The following is a 19,792-nucleotide window of genomic DNA, read 5'->3' as shown; positions in this document are numbered from 1 at the left end:
ATTCCGTCTTACAAGATGAGCCAGGCTCAGGAAGATGAGTTGGCTAAACAACTCGCAGATTATTTGAGGATGGGCCAGATCCATCCAAGTAAATTACCTTGGGGTGCGCCTGTGTTAGTTAGGAGAAAGAAGGATAACACTTGGCGAATGTGTGTAGATTACAAGAGACTGACCAAAGTGACAATCAAGAACTGCTTTCCTCTCCCTAGATTAGATGACCTGATTGACCGTTTAGTGGAAGCAAAGTATTTCACAAAGATAGATTTACGTACTGGCTACCACCAGATACGTATTCATGAAAGGCACGTCGAAAGAACCGCCTTTCGGACTAGGTATGGCCATTACAGTTGTACTCTCGAGGATCATGTTAGACACTGCATGATTGTCTTGATTATTTTAAGTCAGAATCGACTATATGCTAAATTTAGTAAATGTGAGTTTTTTATGATAGAAATTATGGGATACAAGATCACACGAGACGGGTTGAGCATTGACTATGACCGAGTGTAGAAGGTTTTGGCTTGGCCGATACCGTAGACGGTGAGACAACTTCGTTCTTTTTTTTTTTTTTTCGAGAAAAGATCCTTTCATTAGTTATATAAAAACGCCCGTAGGGCTACAAAAGATCTCTCCTGCTCATAAGAGAAAAAGAGCAGTGAATACAACAAGGCAGCCCGGGAGACTCTCCCCAGGTGCTGCAAAATACAAGCATCAGTACAAAGGACTGAGGGGCTAGATCATACAATAGGGGGGGGGGAAGCCAAACAGGTGTCTTTTAATGCCAATGGGGGGATCCCGTGTGTAAGGTGTAGAAGGGGCCGCTGCGCCAGGTGGTGTGAAAGGCCTGGCGCCGCAAGATCGCCTCATCCGAGTCGCCCCGGCCGAGTCGCCCCAAATGCGGTCATACTGTCCTCGCAGGGTGTGGATCAACTCCTGCCAAATCCCTCGTACAGCCTCTGCTGGTGGCTCCAGTCTCCCCTCAAAGGCCGTGAAACACCGGGCCCTCCAGGTGAACCAGATGGTGAGGCTGCTGAGGAGCTCCCATCGTAAATCCCTCTCCTGTGTCCAGCTGGCGGACGAGAAATCCGGTGCCGGAACCAGGCGAGGCTGGCCCCTAATGAATCTGATGGCCTGACTGTCCTGCTCCATCTCATAGCCCATAGCAGGCCCTGACAAAGTCGACCAAGTAGCGGCACCCCACGTAAACATACCCTCTGGAGAGAGGGGGGCCAGAATACGCAGCATCCGCAGCCAAATCTGCTGCGCCTGAGGGCAATCCCAAAGGCAATGTCTCTGTGTCTCCATAGGGTGGCCACATCGGACGCAGGCCGCCGGAAGACCGCTATAAACAAGCCAGGTGCCAACTGCTGAGCCCCTGTGGGCGACTAGCCACTGGAAAGTCCAGATCCTGCGGGCCTGTTGACTAGCCCAGAGCCGAGCCCAAAAATCCTCCAGGAACTCCTGTGAGAGTCCCTGTAGCCGCCAATGCCCCGCTGCAGCTGGAGAGACCATCCTCCTCGCCGTCAAAATATGCCGCCCCAGCCGAACAGTATACTGGAAAAAGGTGATCTCTGTGGCCTCAAGGGATGCATAAGGATCATGCCACTCGTACTCCCCAGGGTCCCACTGTAGCCGGGCCAAGGGGCGCGCTGCATATGCCCATATGCGCCAATCCGAGAGCACATCAGCAGGGTCGGGGTCAATATGCCACTTCCGAGAAGCGGTGGCCACTACCCGTATCCTCTGAAAGGTGCACTCTGCAACCAAAGGCGACTCCACCTCCACTCTCTGAAGTCTGCCCTCATCCTGAATCTCATAGTAGAGGCATCTGCCATCCTCAGTGCAAGCTCTGACAGCAATCAGGATCTCCAACTGTGTAAAGGCTCCCATCCACCGTGGGGACACTAGCTCGAAAGGCGTGAACCACTCCTCTGTGAGTGCCTCCTGAATATCATCCCTCATAATCAACCCCCCTCTGAAGTGACTCAGCCTCTCCACCTGGATCTCCTCTGGGAGACTGCAGAAATCCTGCCAGTCTCCAAAACTACGTGCTGGGCCTGCCGCTAAAGGACCCCAGGCTAGACGAGGCCGAGAACCCAGCATATGACCCTGCTTTGTGCGAACCGCTGGGCTCCAGATGAGCGGCTGTCTGGCCCGCTCCTCAACACAAGAAGGAGGTCGCTGAGAGAGCCTCGGTCTCAGCAGCTCCCAAGCTCTCAGGATGCTCAAAGCAAATCTGTCCTCCCATCCTCTCCTGAGGCCTGTCCTCCTCATCTCTATGAAGATCCAGCGAATCTCTGGTGCCCAAGTGCCCCCTGCTGGGGGAGCCCGAGCCTGCAGCCGCTGCAAGAGAAGCTCTTTCCAAGGCTCAGCGCCTGGAAGCAGCCCCCGAACAATAAGCTTCCACTCTGATCGACTGGATCTATAATGCCCAAGCCTCCCTGAGCGAGTGGAAGTGTAATAACTGCCCATGCAACCTTTGCCCGGGCTGGCTGACCGTCCCGCCCAGACCAAAGAAAGTTCCTGATCAGCCTCTGTACCTGGCTGATGCAAGAGCTCGAGAAGATCCAACAAGACGTAATGTACCACATGGTCGCTAACAGCACCTGATTTGCCACCACCACCCTCCCAGCCAAGGATAGTCGAGCTGTACTCCAATACAAAAGCTTCTTCCGAATGCTTAGAAGAAGCGGGGCAATCTGCTGCCCAGGTGACAAATCTAGTCCAATCTGGCATCCCAAATACCGCACTGCTGTGCCACGAGGAATCCATCTAAAACCGGGGTCCGGGCTCCATGCCGAAGTGGGAGCACTACTGATCCAAAAGGCCATTGTCTTGCGCCAATTGATCAATGCTCTCGAAGCTGCACAAAAAACCTGGAGCGATTGCTCTGCCCGAAGAAGATTGGCCTCTTGGCCATGCAAAAATAAGCCTGTGTCGTCTGCAAACTCAGCACCGAGCAGGTCCTCCCCCCCGGACTGGGAGCTGGAGTCCTCTCAAACCAACCTCCTCTGCCGTCAAATACATGCTCATAGCCTCCGCAAAGAAGAGAAAAAGAAAAGGGGCGAGGGGACACCCCCGACGGACTGATCTGGTCAGCTCAAAACTCGGCCCCCGTCCTCCTGCAATCAACACCTGGCTACGAGCTGTGGAATACAGAGCCGCACCCCTCTGATCCATCCTGGCTCAAAGCCCAGGCGAAGCATACTGCCCTCTAAGAAACCCCAATCAACTCTATCGTATGCCTTCTCAAAATCGAGAAGCATCATGACCAAGTCCTCGTCAAGAAATCTAGCTCGGGCCGTCGCCTCCCAGAAAGTAAAGATGTTGTCAAGGATACTGCGCTTCTTGACGAATCTTGTCTGGGTAGCATGAATCAACTCTCCCAGGAAGGGCTGGATCCTCAAACTCAAGGCCTTTGCTAAGACCTTGTAGACAGTATTGAGGATCGTAATAGGCCTCCAATGTCGAATATCATCTGATACTCCCTCCCCCTTGGGGATAAGAAAGATCAAGCCCTCTGAAAAGCTCTGTGGCATCACCCCAGTGTCCAAAACATACTGAAAGCCCCTGCGGAGGCCTGGCCCCAAAAGGTCCCAATAGCGCATAAAAAAGGCCAGCGTCAGTCCGTCCTCCCCTGGGCAACTATGTCGCGGCAGGACCCTCAAGGCCTCGGCAAGCTCAATCTCTGAAAGAGGCGCACCAAGAACTGTACGCATACGATCTGTGACCCTCCTCTGCACATGGACCCACATAGTCTGTTTGCAAGCATCTCGATCCTCAGTGGCAGGCTCCGCTGAAAGCAGGTCTCTATAGAATGCAGTGGCAATGTCTCTGATCTCCCCGGGCTCAGTAGCTACCGATCCATCCGGTCTACCAAGCTGACGGACTCCTGCTCGAGCATGGCGGGGTCCAGTGATCTCAAAAAACTCCCGAGTTACTCTATCACCAAGCTGCGTCCACTGAGAGGCCTGACGATGATAGTAAAACTCATGTCTCTGCTCCTCTGCCTCTCTAACCTCCTGGCGTGCTTGGCTCAGCTGCGACGCCACCCACTCACATGCAAGCTGCTGCTCTTGAAGGCGCTGTAGCGAAGCAAGGCTGCGTCTCAGCCGATGCTCCCGCTCGCGAATCTCTCCCAGCCGTGTCAAAGCTGCAGCGTGCAAAAAAGAGCTAAGCTCGATGAGTCCCTGGGCACACTGGCCTGCTGCATCCTGGTCAGAGCACCGACTATCATGCAAGATCCTCTCAATGTCCTCAGCGAGACTGGGATCTGTAAGTACCCTCTTTGGGATCCTCAACTGCAAGCTGGGCTTCCGTGTCCTCTCCTCCAATGTCAAGATAACTGGCGCATGATCTGAAAATGAGGTGCCAACGAGAATACCGACGGAGCCCCCTCGCTCCCCTAACCAGTCGCCCACATAAAAGCGATCAATCCGTGATAGATTAGTCCCTCCCTGCCGGCGATCCGACCGAGAGAAACTAAGACTGTATTGAGAGCGGGAGAAGGCCCCATGCTGCCATGCATCAGTGATCCTCTGTGACATGCAAAACCGGTCCCAAGCTGCAAGCTCCGTGCCGTGCACTGTAACATGACTGCCTCCCACCCTATCGGCCGGGTCCTCAAGCATGTTGAAGTCTCCCCCGACACACCAATGTGCGGCCTCTGGCAATGCATCCGTAACCTGGGTCCAGAACTCTGCTCTGGCACTAGCATGATTGGGCGCATAGACGTTGAGCACGCCCAATAGCTCATCATGCATCCTCAGAATGACATACTGTGCTCTACCAGGCACAATGATCCCTCGATCCACAATGGCCTGCCGCCATACATCTGCAATGACCATGCATACTCCTCCCTGTCCACCCAAAGGACCAAACCCTGCAGACCAAAAGGTGTCCCATCTACCAGGCATCACCGAACCATATCTCCGGATCCTGCTCTCACCCAAGTGGTGCTCCTGCATCATCAAAATATCAATGCTGCCACCAACCAGGCATCTCTGAAGCTCCTGCCTCAAGCAACCACGATAGCGTATAAAATGTGCTCCGCCAAGGCCCTGTACATTCCATGAGATGATCCTCATGGATGACCTGCTGAGGTGGATGCTGTCTCAGCCGTACGGCGGGCCTTCGCAAGCGGCTTGATGGAGAGTAGTCCCCATCCGAGCGGCTGCGAATCTGCCCACCCGGTGTACTGCAAGAATCACGGATCAGGCGCCAGTGTGGCGAGACAACTTTGTTCTTTTCTCGGTTTTGTTGTTTTTCTTCGAAAATATGTGCGGGAGTACTCTCAGCTCACACTACCGATGACTCACTTGTTGAAAGGTTGTGGATGTAAGTCGAATTAGTGTATCCCTTGGAATAACGATTTGGATACCGCCTCTAGACTTTTGAAAGATAAAGTCACGGAAGCACCTACCTTAGCACTGCCCGATCCTAGTCGGCCTTATGTTCTTGAGATCGACGCGAGTGACTGTGAGATCGGGGTTGCTCTATTCCAACAAGATGGTAGACCTGTTGCTTTCGAGAGTCGAAAGCTGGGCGACACTCAATCTCGTTGGCCAACCCTTGAGAAGGAGCTTTACGTTGTCATTTACGCTCTCAAGGTTTGGAGACATTATTTATATGGCTCCAAGTTTGTGGTATTGACTGATCATCAATCAATTAAGTATGTGTGTTGCGGATGATTTGAGAGGACGAAAAGCTAGATGGACATAGTTAATGCAAGATTTTGATTTTGAAATATGCTATCGCAAGGGATCTATAAATAGTGTAGCAAATGCACTTAGTCGGATCAGAGAGGTGAATACTTTGTCGTTCACCGAGATTTCCACTGACTTATTTCAGTCATTGAGAGGGCTTTGTAGGATTGATAGTTATTTTGGTCTATATTGGCATAGGATTCACGACGGGAGCTCATTGATTGATCAACACTCGATGATTGAGTAACTTACGATTTAGGCTACGGGAGGCCAGTGGATGATTCAGAATGGTTTATTGTTCCGTAATGACAACATTTGTGCACCACAGGTCCCAGACTTTAGGTCCAAGATTCTTAAGGAGTATCACGAAGCCCCTTCTTTTGGACACCGTGGGGTACACAAGACATTAGCTTTAGTGAGACACTTTCTATTGGCCAAAGATGAAAGAGTATGTACAAGATTATGTGCTCTAAGTGTTTGATTTGTCAAGTGAATAAAGCTGAACACTTTAGACAGGCTGGGATGTTGCATCCTTTGCAAATCACAAGTAATAAGTGGAAAAGTATTTCCATGGATTTTATTATTGGATTGCCAAGAACACGTCAAGGCTACGATTCTATTTGGGTTGTGGTAGATTTCTTGACAAAGATGGCCGGATTTTTACCTACACGGAAGATTGTTACAGCTACGCAATAAGCAAGACAATTTATTGGGCAATTGTTTAGACTGTATGGTTTACCGCAGGCCATAGTCAATGATAGGGAGTTTACAAGTGACTTTTGGAGGCTTGTTTTTGAGAAGTTGGAAAAAACTTTGAATCTGAGTTCCTCAGATCATCCTCAATTTGATGGCCAGACTGAAAGGGTGAATCAGACTTTGGAGGACATCCTTCGTGCATGTCTCCAAAAGACAGGGTTCATGGGAGGATTATCTTTCTATGTTAGAATTTGCATACAACAGTACTAAGCATACGAGTATAGGTTTTAGTCCTTTTATGCTTATGTACGGATTTCGACGTAGATCATGTATTACCGTGGGATTTTGAGGACTTTAGCATGATGCAACACGTACTTTTTTGCAAGACATGTAAGAAATGTTACAAGTTGCAAAGGAATCTATTAGAAGCGCTCAAGATAGAGACGAATTTTATTCTAATAGACATGTGTTCATCGAGAGAATTCTCTGAATGAACAATGGTGTATTTGTGAGTTCCGAAAGATTCCGAGACTTTACGGACGGGCCGATCTCCGTAATTATCCCCTAGATACTGTGGATCATTTCGGATTGGTTCAGTTGTATATGAATTGGACTTGCCTTCTCGTGTGAAAGTTCATCATGTATTTCATGTCAATAGACTTAAGGAAGTATTGGGTGGAGCAGAGCAGTTAGTTACTCCTCAAGAAATCATAGATGTCAAGGATATGACATTTGTGCCATACGAACCGGAAAAGATTCTTGGATTTCGTGAAAGAGGTTTGCAGCATATACTACACACGGAATACAAGATCAAGTGGAAGGATCGTGTTGAGGAGGACGCTACATGGGAGACATTGACCACCCTTCAGAGGGATTACCCTGAGTTTTTACTGAGCTCAGGAGTGAGCTCTTAGAGGAAGGGGAGTATATCAGGTGCATAGAGTATATCTACCGTGTGCAGCATGCACACAAGACTAGCTTCAGGGCTTGGGGTAGCTTGGAGCTAGGCAGGCTAATTGGCGAGCTGGGCTAGGGATGGATTGACGGGCGGGTGCGATGTGTGGACGCCCAGTGACCGGCCAAGAGCCTATAAAAAGGTGGCCAAGGTAAGTTAGTTAGTCAAAGCCTCGCGAGTCCATGTGAGAGCTTTGCGGTTAGGAGCCTGGAATCCTGGATCTAGTGGAGACGTGCACTTGCTTCATGCAGCCAAGGCTGGCAGGCTGCAGCAGTCTCGCCCACGAGGGTAGCCCCATGGCAGTATGGGCCGTCATGGGGTAGAGGCTGGTCGGTACGTCTAGCTAGTTAGCTCAGCTCGTGGCTCGGTGGGACAACTAGGTCTTGTGGGCTTTGCCCACGGCTGTCATGGTTGGGCAGTGAGTGAGGCCTGGACCCCCTTCACAATTTATGGCTTTGTTTTGCAGGTTTCGGGTCTTGTTTCAGGATTGCTCTTCGAGGAGACCCTTGGGGATTTGACACATCACCCACCACATTGTCTTTTCTTGAGACATGCAAAATATGAAACTGAATAATTTGCAGAAAGGTGCCCCATTTCATGTGCTTGTCTCGAAGCAATGGGTTTAAATATCATATATATGGACTATGTGCAAACTCTTCAAAATATCGGCCTTGGTGTTTTTTTGTAACATGCAGCGGAAGTATTCGTATTGGAGGATCTTGTCACACAAATGCTCACACCGTCTTTTGTACCTGAGTTTCGCGAGTTTAGCAATCCACTTTAAGACTTCAAACTTTAAAGAGATATGAGAGAGAGATGAGAACTGTACACCGTGTGGGGTCCCGAATTACCCACTGAAGGGCCCCCTATCCTGTTACCGAGATAGTATTTGCTTTATTATCTTTAAAGAGACTGACGATAAGCCAAACGCAAGACCTCTGAAGACCAAGTGTTGGGCTGAACTATACACTGCTGTAGAAGCACCAAGGATGTCCAATCTCGAGCCCATGCACTCTTCCCAATGGAATGAGAAGGGGATGCAAAGCTGAGGCTGAGAGGGGCTGTTTGGGACTGTTCTAGACTGAGTATGAATGCTGTAAATGAATATGAATGCTGCATTTTACCTTCACCAAGTGGCTGGAGCAAAACGATGAGATGATGAATGCTGAAAACTGTATGGATGCAGAAAACGCAAGGTGAATTGTTGGCTGAATGCTGAACTGATGCGTTTTGCTGATGTAGGAGTGCTGAATGCTCATGCGTTGAGGCGCCTAGGGCTGTAGGAGGAAAACGGTGAGGGATGGTGGCTGAAACTGCAATCGCTTATGCTCCTTGTGCTGAGGATGCCAAGTGCTTGAATGCTCAATGTTGAATTATGATGAATGAATGGCTGAATATGCTAGTGATCTATTTATTTGGACCAAGAGAGCCAGTCGGCTGGCTACAGAGCTGGCCGATTGCTCATGTCCATAATAAATGCCTAAATGATGTATAAAATGCTGAAAATTATGGATAAATCACCAAAAAATTCCTAGTAAATATCCTGATAAATACTAGATGATATCTGGGGTTTATGCAATGGTCTAGATGCCATGAATGAATGCTATGCAAAATGCATAATGCATAATGCTTTCTAATGCAAACGTTAAGGTTTCTATTGACTGTATATGCATGAATGTGTCTCTATAAGTGGGTTAAGGGACTTGGACTGACTGACTGACTTGCCATGGATGAGAATGACCTATGTAGCTCGTGCTTGACTTATCTGGACTGAGGATTACAATGGGGTCGCAGTGTACGACAAATATCACTCTGAATGGAACTAATACTGTACAATGTTGCACTGCTGATGATGAGTCAGTTTGTCACCATGCACTACAGTGCAAAGTGCATGTGACATTTTTATACATAAGTCGCATGGGCTGGCAACACAAAATTATTTGCCGGTAAACCAGACAAGTCTTTATTTTATGGATTGTCCACCAACACGTAGGATTTCAGTTGGTTGTGTCTGCCGCCTTTATAGCTGTGCCCTTTGCATCCATTTGTGCTAGGTTTGTCGCCTCGAGGGGTCAAGTATCTAGCCTTCATACATTACCACCATTTGCTCTTTCCTTTCTTGAGTAAGCTCGGCAAACTCCCCATGGCGTATCAGAACATGCATCCATCTGTGCTAGGTTTGTCGCCTCAAGGGGTCAAGTATCTAGCCTTCATACACTGCCACCATTTGCTCTTTCCTTTCTCTAGTAAGCTTGGCAAACTCCCCATGGCGTATCAGAACATGCATAGTGTTGAGGAAGGATATTTCTGCATGTGCCAACATGTGGTATCTAGCCTCATGTAGAGTCTCCTCTTGCTCCATAGCCGTCTCCAACATTGTTGCTACCAATCAGACAATAGCATTTAAAATGTAGGTACACGAGGAATATCAAAAACATCATTGTTTCTACTTTTCCATAACCCTCACATGCACTAGGGTCTGGTTAATTGTTACCCCACATGGTTTATGGAAATGGATCCCCAGCATTCACTCTTTCCACTGCCTGCGACCCTTGTGCATGGTTGACTCGTGCAACGTTCATAGTTGCTTTTTTCTCTGGACAATCTGTGGACAAATGTCTTGTATCTTCCACCGTGAGGAGGCATCTTTTGTATAAGCCATTAGTGTGTCCAAACTTTTTGATGAAGAAGTTAGCTTTCTTTGTGTCCAAACTTTTTGACGAAGAAGTTAGACATGCCATTTTCATCAATAGCATCAAACTATTTTTGTCTGATATATAGCAAGCTCTAGTATTCATGATGCTTAAGCTTGGCTGGTACACTTTGTGGCTACCTTATTTGCCAATTTTTCTATGCCAAGGATCCCCCTCGTTCTTGTCAGAATATGCAATGGAAATGAAGACGAGATCTGAAAACACCAAGAGCAAGTGCACAGCAGAAAAACGCAGAACAGAGAGAGAGAGAGAGAGAGAGAGAGAGAGAGAGAGAAGCGTATAACTCTGCTGTATACACAAGAAATCCCGGGATACACTATGTACAAGGTGGGGGGGCAAGGGGCCATTTTATAAGGCCCCAGGGCAGCCAATCGGCCTGCATAAAAGGAGCCGACAGCCCCTTGAGTGTACCCGACCAGCAGCACTACAGTCGGTTGCAGTAAAAACCTGTCGGCCAGCATCAACAGAGTCGGCCAGCTCCTACAGACAAGGCGGATAGTACACAGAGGCAGGCGGGCAGCCGACAGCCCTCCACACATCAATAAAAAAAAATGGAAAGTAGAGAAAAATGGGAAAACACCCAAATCGGGCGGGCACACCCACAACAGAGGCCTTGGTGTAAATATACAGACACGAGATGACTGCTAACACCCTCTCTTAGCTCTTGGATGTGGAACCAACCCCAGTGAGCTAGAGTGCTACCAGAGCATAGCCTGAGGTAGAGACTTCGTGAAGAGGTCCGCCGCATTGTCCTCCGTCGAACAATAAAGCAGCAAGATGTCACTAGCCAAGATCTTCTCACGAACAAAGTGATATTGTATCTCTATGTGCTTGGTCCGGGCATGGAAGACCGAGTTCCAAGCAATAGCTATACAGCTCTGGTTATCGCACTGGATGATCGTGGGCTCCTTCTGTGGAAACCCAATCTCGCCAAGCAACCTCCGCAACCACACAACCTCGCAAGCAGCACCACAAGCAGCCCGATACTCCGCCTCTGTCGACGACAAGGCAATAGTTGGCTGCCTCTTGCTGTTCCGTGAAACCGCTTTTGAGCCGAGGGAAAACTGTAGCCTGATGTGGATCTCCGTGTGTCTGGATCTCATCCCCAATTTGAGTCACTCCAACCTTGGAGTTTGATTCCATCCTTCAATCCCCCTCCTGTGTAAAAGAGTCCAAGATCGTTCGTACGTTGTAGATACCACAAGATCCGCAATCCTGCATCCCAATGAGACTTCAACGGTGTCTGCATGAATGAGCTCAATAGCCCCACAGAAAAGCTCAAGTCCAATCTGGTGTTCAGCAACCAGATCAATGAACCAACCAGCTTCCGGTATAGAGAGGCATCAACTGGCTCACAAGAATCATTCACTGTAAGCTTCGTGTTCGGGTCCATCGGTGACGTGATAGGCTTGTAGTTCTCCATCCAGCAACTCATGAACATACCGCTGTTGAGAGACAAAGAATCCCCTCAGGGTTTGCCAGATCTCCAATCCCAAGAAGAAATGGAGTAAGCCTAAATCGGTCATCTCAAACTCCTTTGACAAGGCAGCCTTCGTCACTGCAATGTGCTCCATATGACCGCCGGTGAGAATGAGGTCATCCACATAAAAGGATGATTAGCGTGACCATGCTGCGTTCCCGAAAGAGATATAGGTTGGATTTGCAACCGATCTGTGAAATCCAGCCCGTAGAAAGAAGGAATCAATCTTTTGATTCCAAGCCTTGGGAGCCTATTTAAGACCATACAAGGCCTTCCGTAACCTGTAAACCATCCCCTTTGATCCTGGAACCTCAAAGCCTGGAGGCTGGCTCAACATACACCTCCTCCTTCAGGTCACCATTAAGGAACGTAGATTTAACATCCATCTGATATATGGGCCACCGTTGAGAAGAAGCAAGGGCAAGAACGGTCCGAATCGTGGTCATTCTCACTGTTGGTGCAAAGGTATCCTCATAGTCAATGCCAGGCCGCTGAGCATAACCCTTAGCCACAAGTTTGGCTTTGTGTTTGTCCACCGGCCCATCTGACGTATACTTAGTCTTAAAGACCCACTTGACACCAATGACAGACCGTTTCGACACCCTCGATACCAACTCCCAAGTGTTATTCTTCTCAATGGCATCCGGTTCCACCTGCATGGCTTTCCTCCAAGTATCCTGTGCAAGGAGTGGGCTCTTTGTCTCGCATGATACGAGACATCAAAGCATAGTTTACCTGTAAAAGCTCCGCTGAATGACTTTTTGCTTGCTTCTCCTCTTCCCATACTGCCCAAAACAGTCCTCCAATCAGCACTACAAACAGCCCCTCTTGCTCACACAGTTCCCAAGATCTTCCAGAGCTCTGATACCATCTCAGAATATGCAGCGGAAATGAAGACAAGATATGAAAACCAAGAGCAAGTGCACAGCAGAAAAACGCAGAACTGAGAGAGAGAGAGAGAGAGAAAGAGAGAGAGAAGAGAGAGAGAAGCGTATAACTCTGTTATATACACAAGAAATCCCGAAATACACTATGTACAAGGTGGGGGGGCAAGGGGCCATTTTATATGGCCCAGGGCAGCCAGTCGGCCTGCATAAAAGCAGCCGACAGCCCCCTGAGTGTACCCGACCAGCAGCACTACAGTCGGCTGCAGTAAAACCTGTCAGCCAGCATCAACAGAGTCGGCCAGCTCCTACAGACAAATCGGATAGCACACAAAGGCAGGCGGGCAGCCGACAGCCCTCCACACATCAGGAAAAAAATAGGGAAAAATATGGAAAGTGGGAAAAATGGGAAAACACCTAAATCGGGTGGGCACACCCACAATAGAGGCCCTGTGTACTGGTGTAAATATACAGACAGGAGATGATTGCTAACAGTTCTTTGGTAGAGGCAATACTCCTATTTACTTTTTGGCACTTTCCTTTCGTGTCCCAGATCACCCCACAAAAAGTTCCTATATAGGGCAGCTAGCTTGTTGATATGGCACAGCGCGAGTATAGAATGGAAGGAATAATCTAGTGGTTCATTACCTTCTTCCTTTCCACTAGGGTATCTTGCACCCCTTGTGAATGCTGGAATTTGGACTGAAATTTCTGTAGTGTCCACTGAGCACGTCCACCTGTCTCTGAGAATCCCCATGGGAATATCCAGAATAATTTAGCTGCTTGCACCCTATCATCGGATATTTGCTGCAAGCTGTTGAGTTTTGGAGCTGGCGCAGGCTGCTATTGGGACTGGACTATGTGCTTTAGGGAGGCTGCCAAGCTGCCAATTTCTAAACTGATGAGCAATAAGCTCTGTCACTGGTAAGTGTGCCCCCGTCATGCTGGTTGTCTGATAGCTTGATTGGCCAGCTGTTGGCCGACCAGCAGCTGGGTGTTTTCGCCCTCTTGGCCATGTTCTAGGCAAAATCTGGCTGGCGCCTGGTTGGGGCTGACTTTGACTGCGCTCAAATAATGCCAAATTCTGTTCAAAATTGGTTGTCTTTCTTCAACATGACTGTAATTTACTCCTCCTTGAACTTTTGAGTTGCCTGAATTTGCTTCTTTTGCTTCTACATTCTTATAGGCGAGAATCAAGATGGCTTATAGTCTTATTTGTACAATCCTCTCCTCACTACTTTCAGGCATTTGTGAACCTCATCTATGAGGTTCACAATTCCTGGTACTCTTTTAATTTGTAGCTCTAATGTTCCTCAACAGACATGTCAAATGTATCTGCTGTATGGGGATTTTTTATGTGGCAGTCCAGAAACTCATGGTAACTGAGAGCTATAATGCTCACTTAGTTTTGCAAAAAACACAAAACATGCAAGGTATTTTCCATGTTTGATTGATAAATTTCAACTCTCCCACATTCTGTTGTGTGTGTGTGTGTGTGTGTGTGTGTGTGTTCTCTCTCAAATGAGATTGACCTTAACGTTCTTAAATCAAAAGATGGACATCCACAAGCGTTGGGACAATGCAGGGGTGTACTATGTTAAGCAAGCACACAATCTTTGCTAGATGGTGGTGTTCTGGATCACCTCTTCAGAAATGTTGTGCGTGTGTGTGTGTTTTTCAAAATACCAGTATGTCACTTTGGTGAAACAAACCATACTAACATGACAGTCCAATTTGCAGGTGTATGGTGCTCTGGGTAGGCAAAAGATTCGAAAATATAAGGACCCTGCTTTTAGGATAGTGGTATCTGGTTGTGTTGCTCAACAAGAAGGGAATGCTCTGCTGCGACGAGTGCCTGAAGTCGACCTCGTGATGGGCCCACAACATGTTGGCCGGTTGACAGAACTTCTTGAACAGGTTAATATATGCTGAAACATTTGAAGGGTTTAGAAGACATTAGATGCCTTTATTCCCTGGTCTTCCTTCTTATGATCTCAAAAGAGCAATTTGTTCTTTCTCCTTGTAATGAAGGGACTTGGGAACTCCCAAGGCGGTCCCTAAATGCACTTCAAAGACATCCTTGATGGTACCCAAGTCTTAATTCTATTTTATCTAGAGTATTTTGATGGTACCCAAGTCCCTTAATTCTATATTATCTAGAGTATTACATTCCCCATCTCTGCCTCTTTTTATTTTGGTTCCTTTGAGCAAAGTTGAAATGATGATTAAATTTAGTTGAAGTTTAGTGAGTGAGAATGTCGACATTTGTGCTAGCCTTCACCATGACAGGGTTTCCTTTCATCTGTAGAAACTCAGCCTGCTGACTTATGGACATATCTGCTCACATAAATATCTAGCTATACTTGGGCCTTGAGGATGTGAGAAGGAATGTCAAGCATGTAGTTCATGGGATGCATGATAGAGTTGATGGTTATATGGTCATGAGTTCACTTTCCTAATGACAAAATTGCAAATTTGCTCGTTCCCTTTTATAATGACAAAAGTACTTTTTTTTGGGGGGGGGGGGGGGGGGGGGATGTTCCTAATCATATAGTTATTTGAGGGAAAGCAATGCTAGCCAGTAATATGCCTTCATCATTTTTTCAATAAGGTCAGTGAGCATGTTGTTTGAGAGTAGATTCTAGAGCTGAGGGTCTGCATTCAAGGCCCTTTTCTTCTTGCATAATTAATTGCTTTATTGCTATGCAGGTTGAACAGGGTAGCCAAGTGTGTGCACTAGAACCCATATATTCAAAGTCCATTTCTTCTTGCATAATTAATTGCTTTATTGCTATGCAGGTTGAACAGGGTAGCCAAGTGTGTGCACTAGAACCCATATATATCATGGAGGATATCACAAAACCACGAAGGTCAGGCTATGTCTATGTTTCCTTTTTTCTTTTTTTCATTGTACATGTTTCTTGAGGGTGTTTCAACTTTGCTGTCTGGGGCTCAAGAGTGGATGGGTTGGAACGCGTTTTGGTGGATTTCATCTTGATTAAAAATTGTTATGAGTTTGGGTTTTTCTTGTGTTTTACAGAGATTCCAGTGTTACTGCATGGGTGAATATTATTTATGGTCAGTATCTCTTTTTGGATATTTTGGCAATCCTAGAGGCCATAAAGAATAATTTGAGTGTTTTTTATGACTTTATTTTTCATTGATTCAGGCTGCAACGAGGGTTGTACATATTGTGTTGTACCTGGTACTCGAGGCAAGGAGCAGTCACGATTACCTGAAGCAATCCGACAAGATATGTTGGCTTTGGGTGAGGCTGGGTATTGCCTAACATACCAACACATTTTATTGCCTTCTTTGTTTGAGAAGAAACTCATTTGTGTACAAGCTATGAATTGCATTTCCCTTTAGGTGCTGATGACATGAGGTCTGGAAGGATTACCCATTGGGCCCTGGAAACATGCAGGAAGCTAATTTGAAGATGGCCCAGCTGGCTGCAACAACAAATTGTGATTTTTGGAGGAGCCGATTGCATAGGGACAAAGACAAGCAGACAAACACAGTGACTGCCCCCAGCTGTGGCCCAGATGAAGATGAAGGGCAACGCTGTACTCCTAGGCACATCTCTGCCATTTTCTTGACCAAGGTTAGAGAAGCAGAGTATGGATATGACCCTTGCCAAGGGCAAACCACAACTCAAAGCCACAAGAAGAAATGCTTCTGAAGGTTATACTGCTTTATCGCCTCATTGACATACCTCCTTCTGACCAGACATGCCCACGTGCCCGATTGCTTGCAATCCTCACCACTTAGCATCCATCTGCTCCTGCAAATGGTGTCGAAGGCAAAAAACTCTCTGCAGGAATAGAAGGATATGGCATAGCTAGAGCATAGACTGGTTTGCAAAATGGGAGCCTGAAATTAGAGATTTGCTCCGGTTCCTATCGTCAGTGGTCAATGAAAGGGCAGTTGCCTATGTTATCAAGTGCTGCTGACTGCAACAGGCAGTGGTCTCTTTGGCAAAAGTTAATTTTGAGTTCTTGTACAGGCTCATTTGTGCCATTGATTATCCCTCCCCAGTTCCTCATTCCTTGTTGCCATTTGGTGAGATTTGGGAAGTCCTTGTTTTTACCCTTCCTTCTACCCCATATGGGAGAAAGAAGACATCATGAAGAGTAAAATGACATGCACTTGGCCTTGCATGGTTCGTGTAGCCATCCTCATCAAACAATGGAACCTTGACTGGCCAGGTGTTGTCAGTGGACATGGTCTTATGACCACTCCTTACATCCTTTCAGCAATGACTGCCTACTGCAAGTTGCCAAACCTATCTTGTGCCCTGGGGGGGACACAAGAGTCGGCCTTGAGGAGATAATAGTGGAGGATTGGGTAGCAGTAGAAGGTTTTTGATTCTGGAATTTGCAATGTTGGAGACCCTGAGACATCACATGAGAGATGCCTGAGCAATGAGAAATGCTGGATTTGTCTCGATATAAGTGAATTTTTTTAATACTCTCTGTTCTCTCGTTGCACCCTTTATTCTCTTGTGAATTGAACATATGAATTCTTCACACTTGTAATGGTTGATAGTTTGAGTGTTTCAAACTTGGTGGAGCTTTCTTTAACACCCACAAGCAATGTAAAATGTTGTTTTGCAGGTACAAAGAAGTCACTTTGCTCGGACAGAACATAGATGCATATGGAAGAGATTTGGGTCTTCAAGGCGATGATAGCTCATCAAGGCGGCGTTGGACACTTGCCGACCTATTGCTTTATGTACATGATGTTCCGGGTATTGAACGCATCCGGTTTGTTACATCGCATGTAAGAAAGTCCTTATGTATGTAGGCTACAACTAGTACTGTTGCAGTTGAAGACGGTTCTCATCACGATAAAAGTGTTTTGCAGCCAAAGTACTTCACAGAACGACTGATAAAGACTTGTAAGGAGCTTCCTAATGTGTGTGAATATTTCAATATTCCATTCCAATCAGGGGACAATGATGTTCTTAAGGTTCGCCCTTCACATGGAGCTTTTAAGTGTGTTTACCAGCTATAAACATGTTTAACTTGTTAGCATAATCAATGCTTTATAACTTTCTGAAAGTAGCCAGTCTCATAGTTCTGCTCTGTGCTTTGCTTGTAGGCATGCTCATGCTGGGGTGTTCATCTTGCAGGAAATGAAGCGCGGTTATACTAGGGAGAGATATCTAGACATGATACATATGATACGGCACTACATGCCTGATGCTTCCATGAGTGCAGATGCAATTGTGGGCTTTCCTGGTGAGTCTTCTAAGTATCTTTCAAGTTTGAAGCTCTCTATCTGTCTTGTGTAATGTTTCTCCATTTTGACAGAAAGGTTAATGGTTGTGGAGTTGTGCATGTGCATGAACCACCTTCATGGTTTATTAGATCTGTGATGCCATATGAAACACCCTCCATGACTGCTGTGTACTGATTGCGTTTTGAGGTGTTTCTCATGTTTTAGGTGAGACTGAGGAGCAGTTTTGTAATACACTGCGTCTGATGGAAGGTGTGTCTGCATTTAGGTATTTTGCTTTCAATTTGGGTCATGAACCGACACGTGCACTCTGCTTCTTGAATCACCTTGCAAGTCTGATTTTTTTTTTCTTTTTTGATAAACAGAAGTGAAATTTGATGCAGTCAATACAGCTGCTTATTCTCCCAGACCAAGAACACCTGCAGCTCTTTGGGAAAACCAGGTTCTTTCTTACACTTGTGTATTGCATAAATAAGTTTTGAATACTACCCTAACATCATCTTGTTCAATGAATCAGTAGTCCTGCTAGTAGTTGATTTCAGACTTGCCATGTGAGGCCTTTTGGCATTATGTCTTGCACTGTGCATTGCTCCTGCTTTCTTACTTGGGTTATAATTTAATGTTACCTGTGCTTATCAGAAGTGGGCCACGTGTGAAAAATATTTGATTTTTAACTCCATATATCTATGGAGAATTTCATCCTTAAACAAGCAGTGAGATCTCCCTTGAATCTCACTCGAATCTCACAGCGTTGATGATTGATAATTGTAAAATGGCATGCTCCTCGGTGTCTAGTGTGAGATGCATATCTGTAGCTCAAGATTCTTGTGTGTCCCATCTACCTCCGTTCCTGTCTCAACATGGAGCATGTGTGATGAGACCTTGAGTGCAAATGACATATGTGCTCCCAAGCACCATGGCATCTGATTAAATCTATCTGTCAGTAAGAGGAAGTGCTAACAGTACAGGGCATCCTAGAAGGGAGTCTCTCTCTTTATCCATGTCCTGTGATGTATGTCTGCATCTTTTATAACTCTGTTTGCGGAATATGGTTTATGGAGATATTCTGCATGGGGAATGGTGTGGATGTATGTCTGCCAACTGGCTTTTTTTTCCCCAAAGACAGATCCTTCTATTATTTATAATGAAAAAACCAGCCGTACGGCTGAATACAACACTGCTAAAAAGTAATATAAACATAAGGAAGGCGGGGCTCCCTCCTCGGCTGGCCGCTCTATCAGAGGGAGGCTACAATTGGGGGCAGAGGGAAAACTTAAAAGCCACATTGGGGGCCTGTAGTGCCAAGAAACTCCACCGTTCTCTCTGGATAGGAAGGGTCCCGGAGGTCCAGGCACGGAAGCAAGCCTCACGCCGGTGCTGCATGCGTTCCGAATCAACAGTCAAGCACTCAAAATCGCCCCGAAGGGTGTGTATGAGATCCACTCAAATGGAACGGATGACCTCAGCTGGGGGGGGTGGGGGGCGCTGTTATCAGGCCGTCTATGGCCTCACTGCATCGGGCTTTCTGTGACACTGGAGTCCAGGGCCATATCGGAACTGCTGCTGCTACAGTTGTCACAGATATACACATGCGAGTGAGACTCAATGCAAGGCCTCGTCCATCATCCTCGTAAAGTAAGGCCTCACCAGCCTTTGCAACCCAAGCTACTGCCCCCTATGTGACAGTGCGGGCTCTGCTCAGATCAGAGGTGAATAGGTGGAGACATACCTGCTTTGCCTGGGGGGCCAGGGCAATCCCACATGCAATGTCTCTGGCTCTCCTCAGGGCAACGGAAACACTAGTCTGCCAGTGATTGCGAGCTATGTGCCCACCGGCCAGCCCTCCAATGGGCTAAGAGCAAGAGAAAGGAGGAGGAAGCTGCTCTAGAGTCTCTGCCAGAAATCCTTGATGAAAGTAGGTGGGACTTCTTTGGCCTACCAAATTCCAATGCTGCTATGCTGCCAGGTCGCCATCTATGGTCTTGAGGAGGATCCGATGGCTGACCGGGTGGAGTAATCAAAGAATGGAATGGCCTCCTTGGGATCCTGAATCAATGGGTCTCTCCACTACCACTCTTCGGGATCCCCTTGTACACTGTTGTCCCAAATCCATAAGC

General features: G+C 47.1%; 1 protein-coding gene across 1 annotated transcript in view; it reads left to right on the top strand.

Annotated features, from left to right (window-relative positions):
* Positions 1–19,792, top strand: part of LOC147607908 (uncharacterized) — a 62,334-nt gene that overhangs the window by 8,787 nt on the left and 33,755 nt on the right. Inside the window, exons 2-10 of the mRNA XM_086789573.1 lie at positions 14,175–14,351; positions 15,234–15,304; positions 15,475–15,512; positions 15,604–15,712; positions 17,051–17,216; positions 17,301–17,405; positions 17,569–17,677; positions 17,883–17,927; positions 18,041–18,117. Coding sequence (XP_086645699.1) covers positions 14,175–14,351; positions 15,234–15,304; positions 15,475–15,512; positions 15,604–15,712; positions 17,051–17,216; positions 17,301–17,405; positions 17,569–17,677; positions 17,883–17,927; positions 18,041–18,117 — 897 coding nt within the window. The remainder of the gene's footprint in view (positions 1–14,174; positions 14,352–15,233; positions 15,305–15,474; positions 15,513–15,603; positions 15,713–17,050; positions 17,217–17,300; positions 17,406–17,568; positions 17,678–17,882; positions 17,928–18,040; positions 18,118–19,792) is intronic.

Source organism: Cibotium barometz, chromosome 54 (assembly GCF_041138505.1).
Source record: "Cibotium barometz isolate CiBa-2024 chromosome 54, ASM4113850v1, whole genome shotgun sequence".
Lineage (NCBI taxonomy): Eukaryota > Viridiplantae > Streptophyta > Polypodiopsida > Cyatheales > Cibotiaceae > Cibotium > Cibotium barometz.
This window is presented reverse-complemented; position numbering and strand designations above follow the sequence as displayed.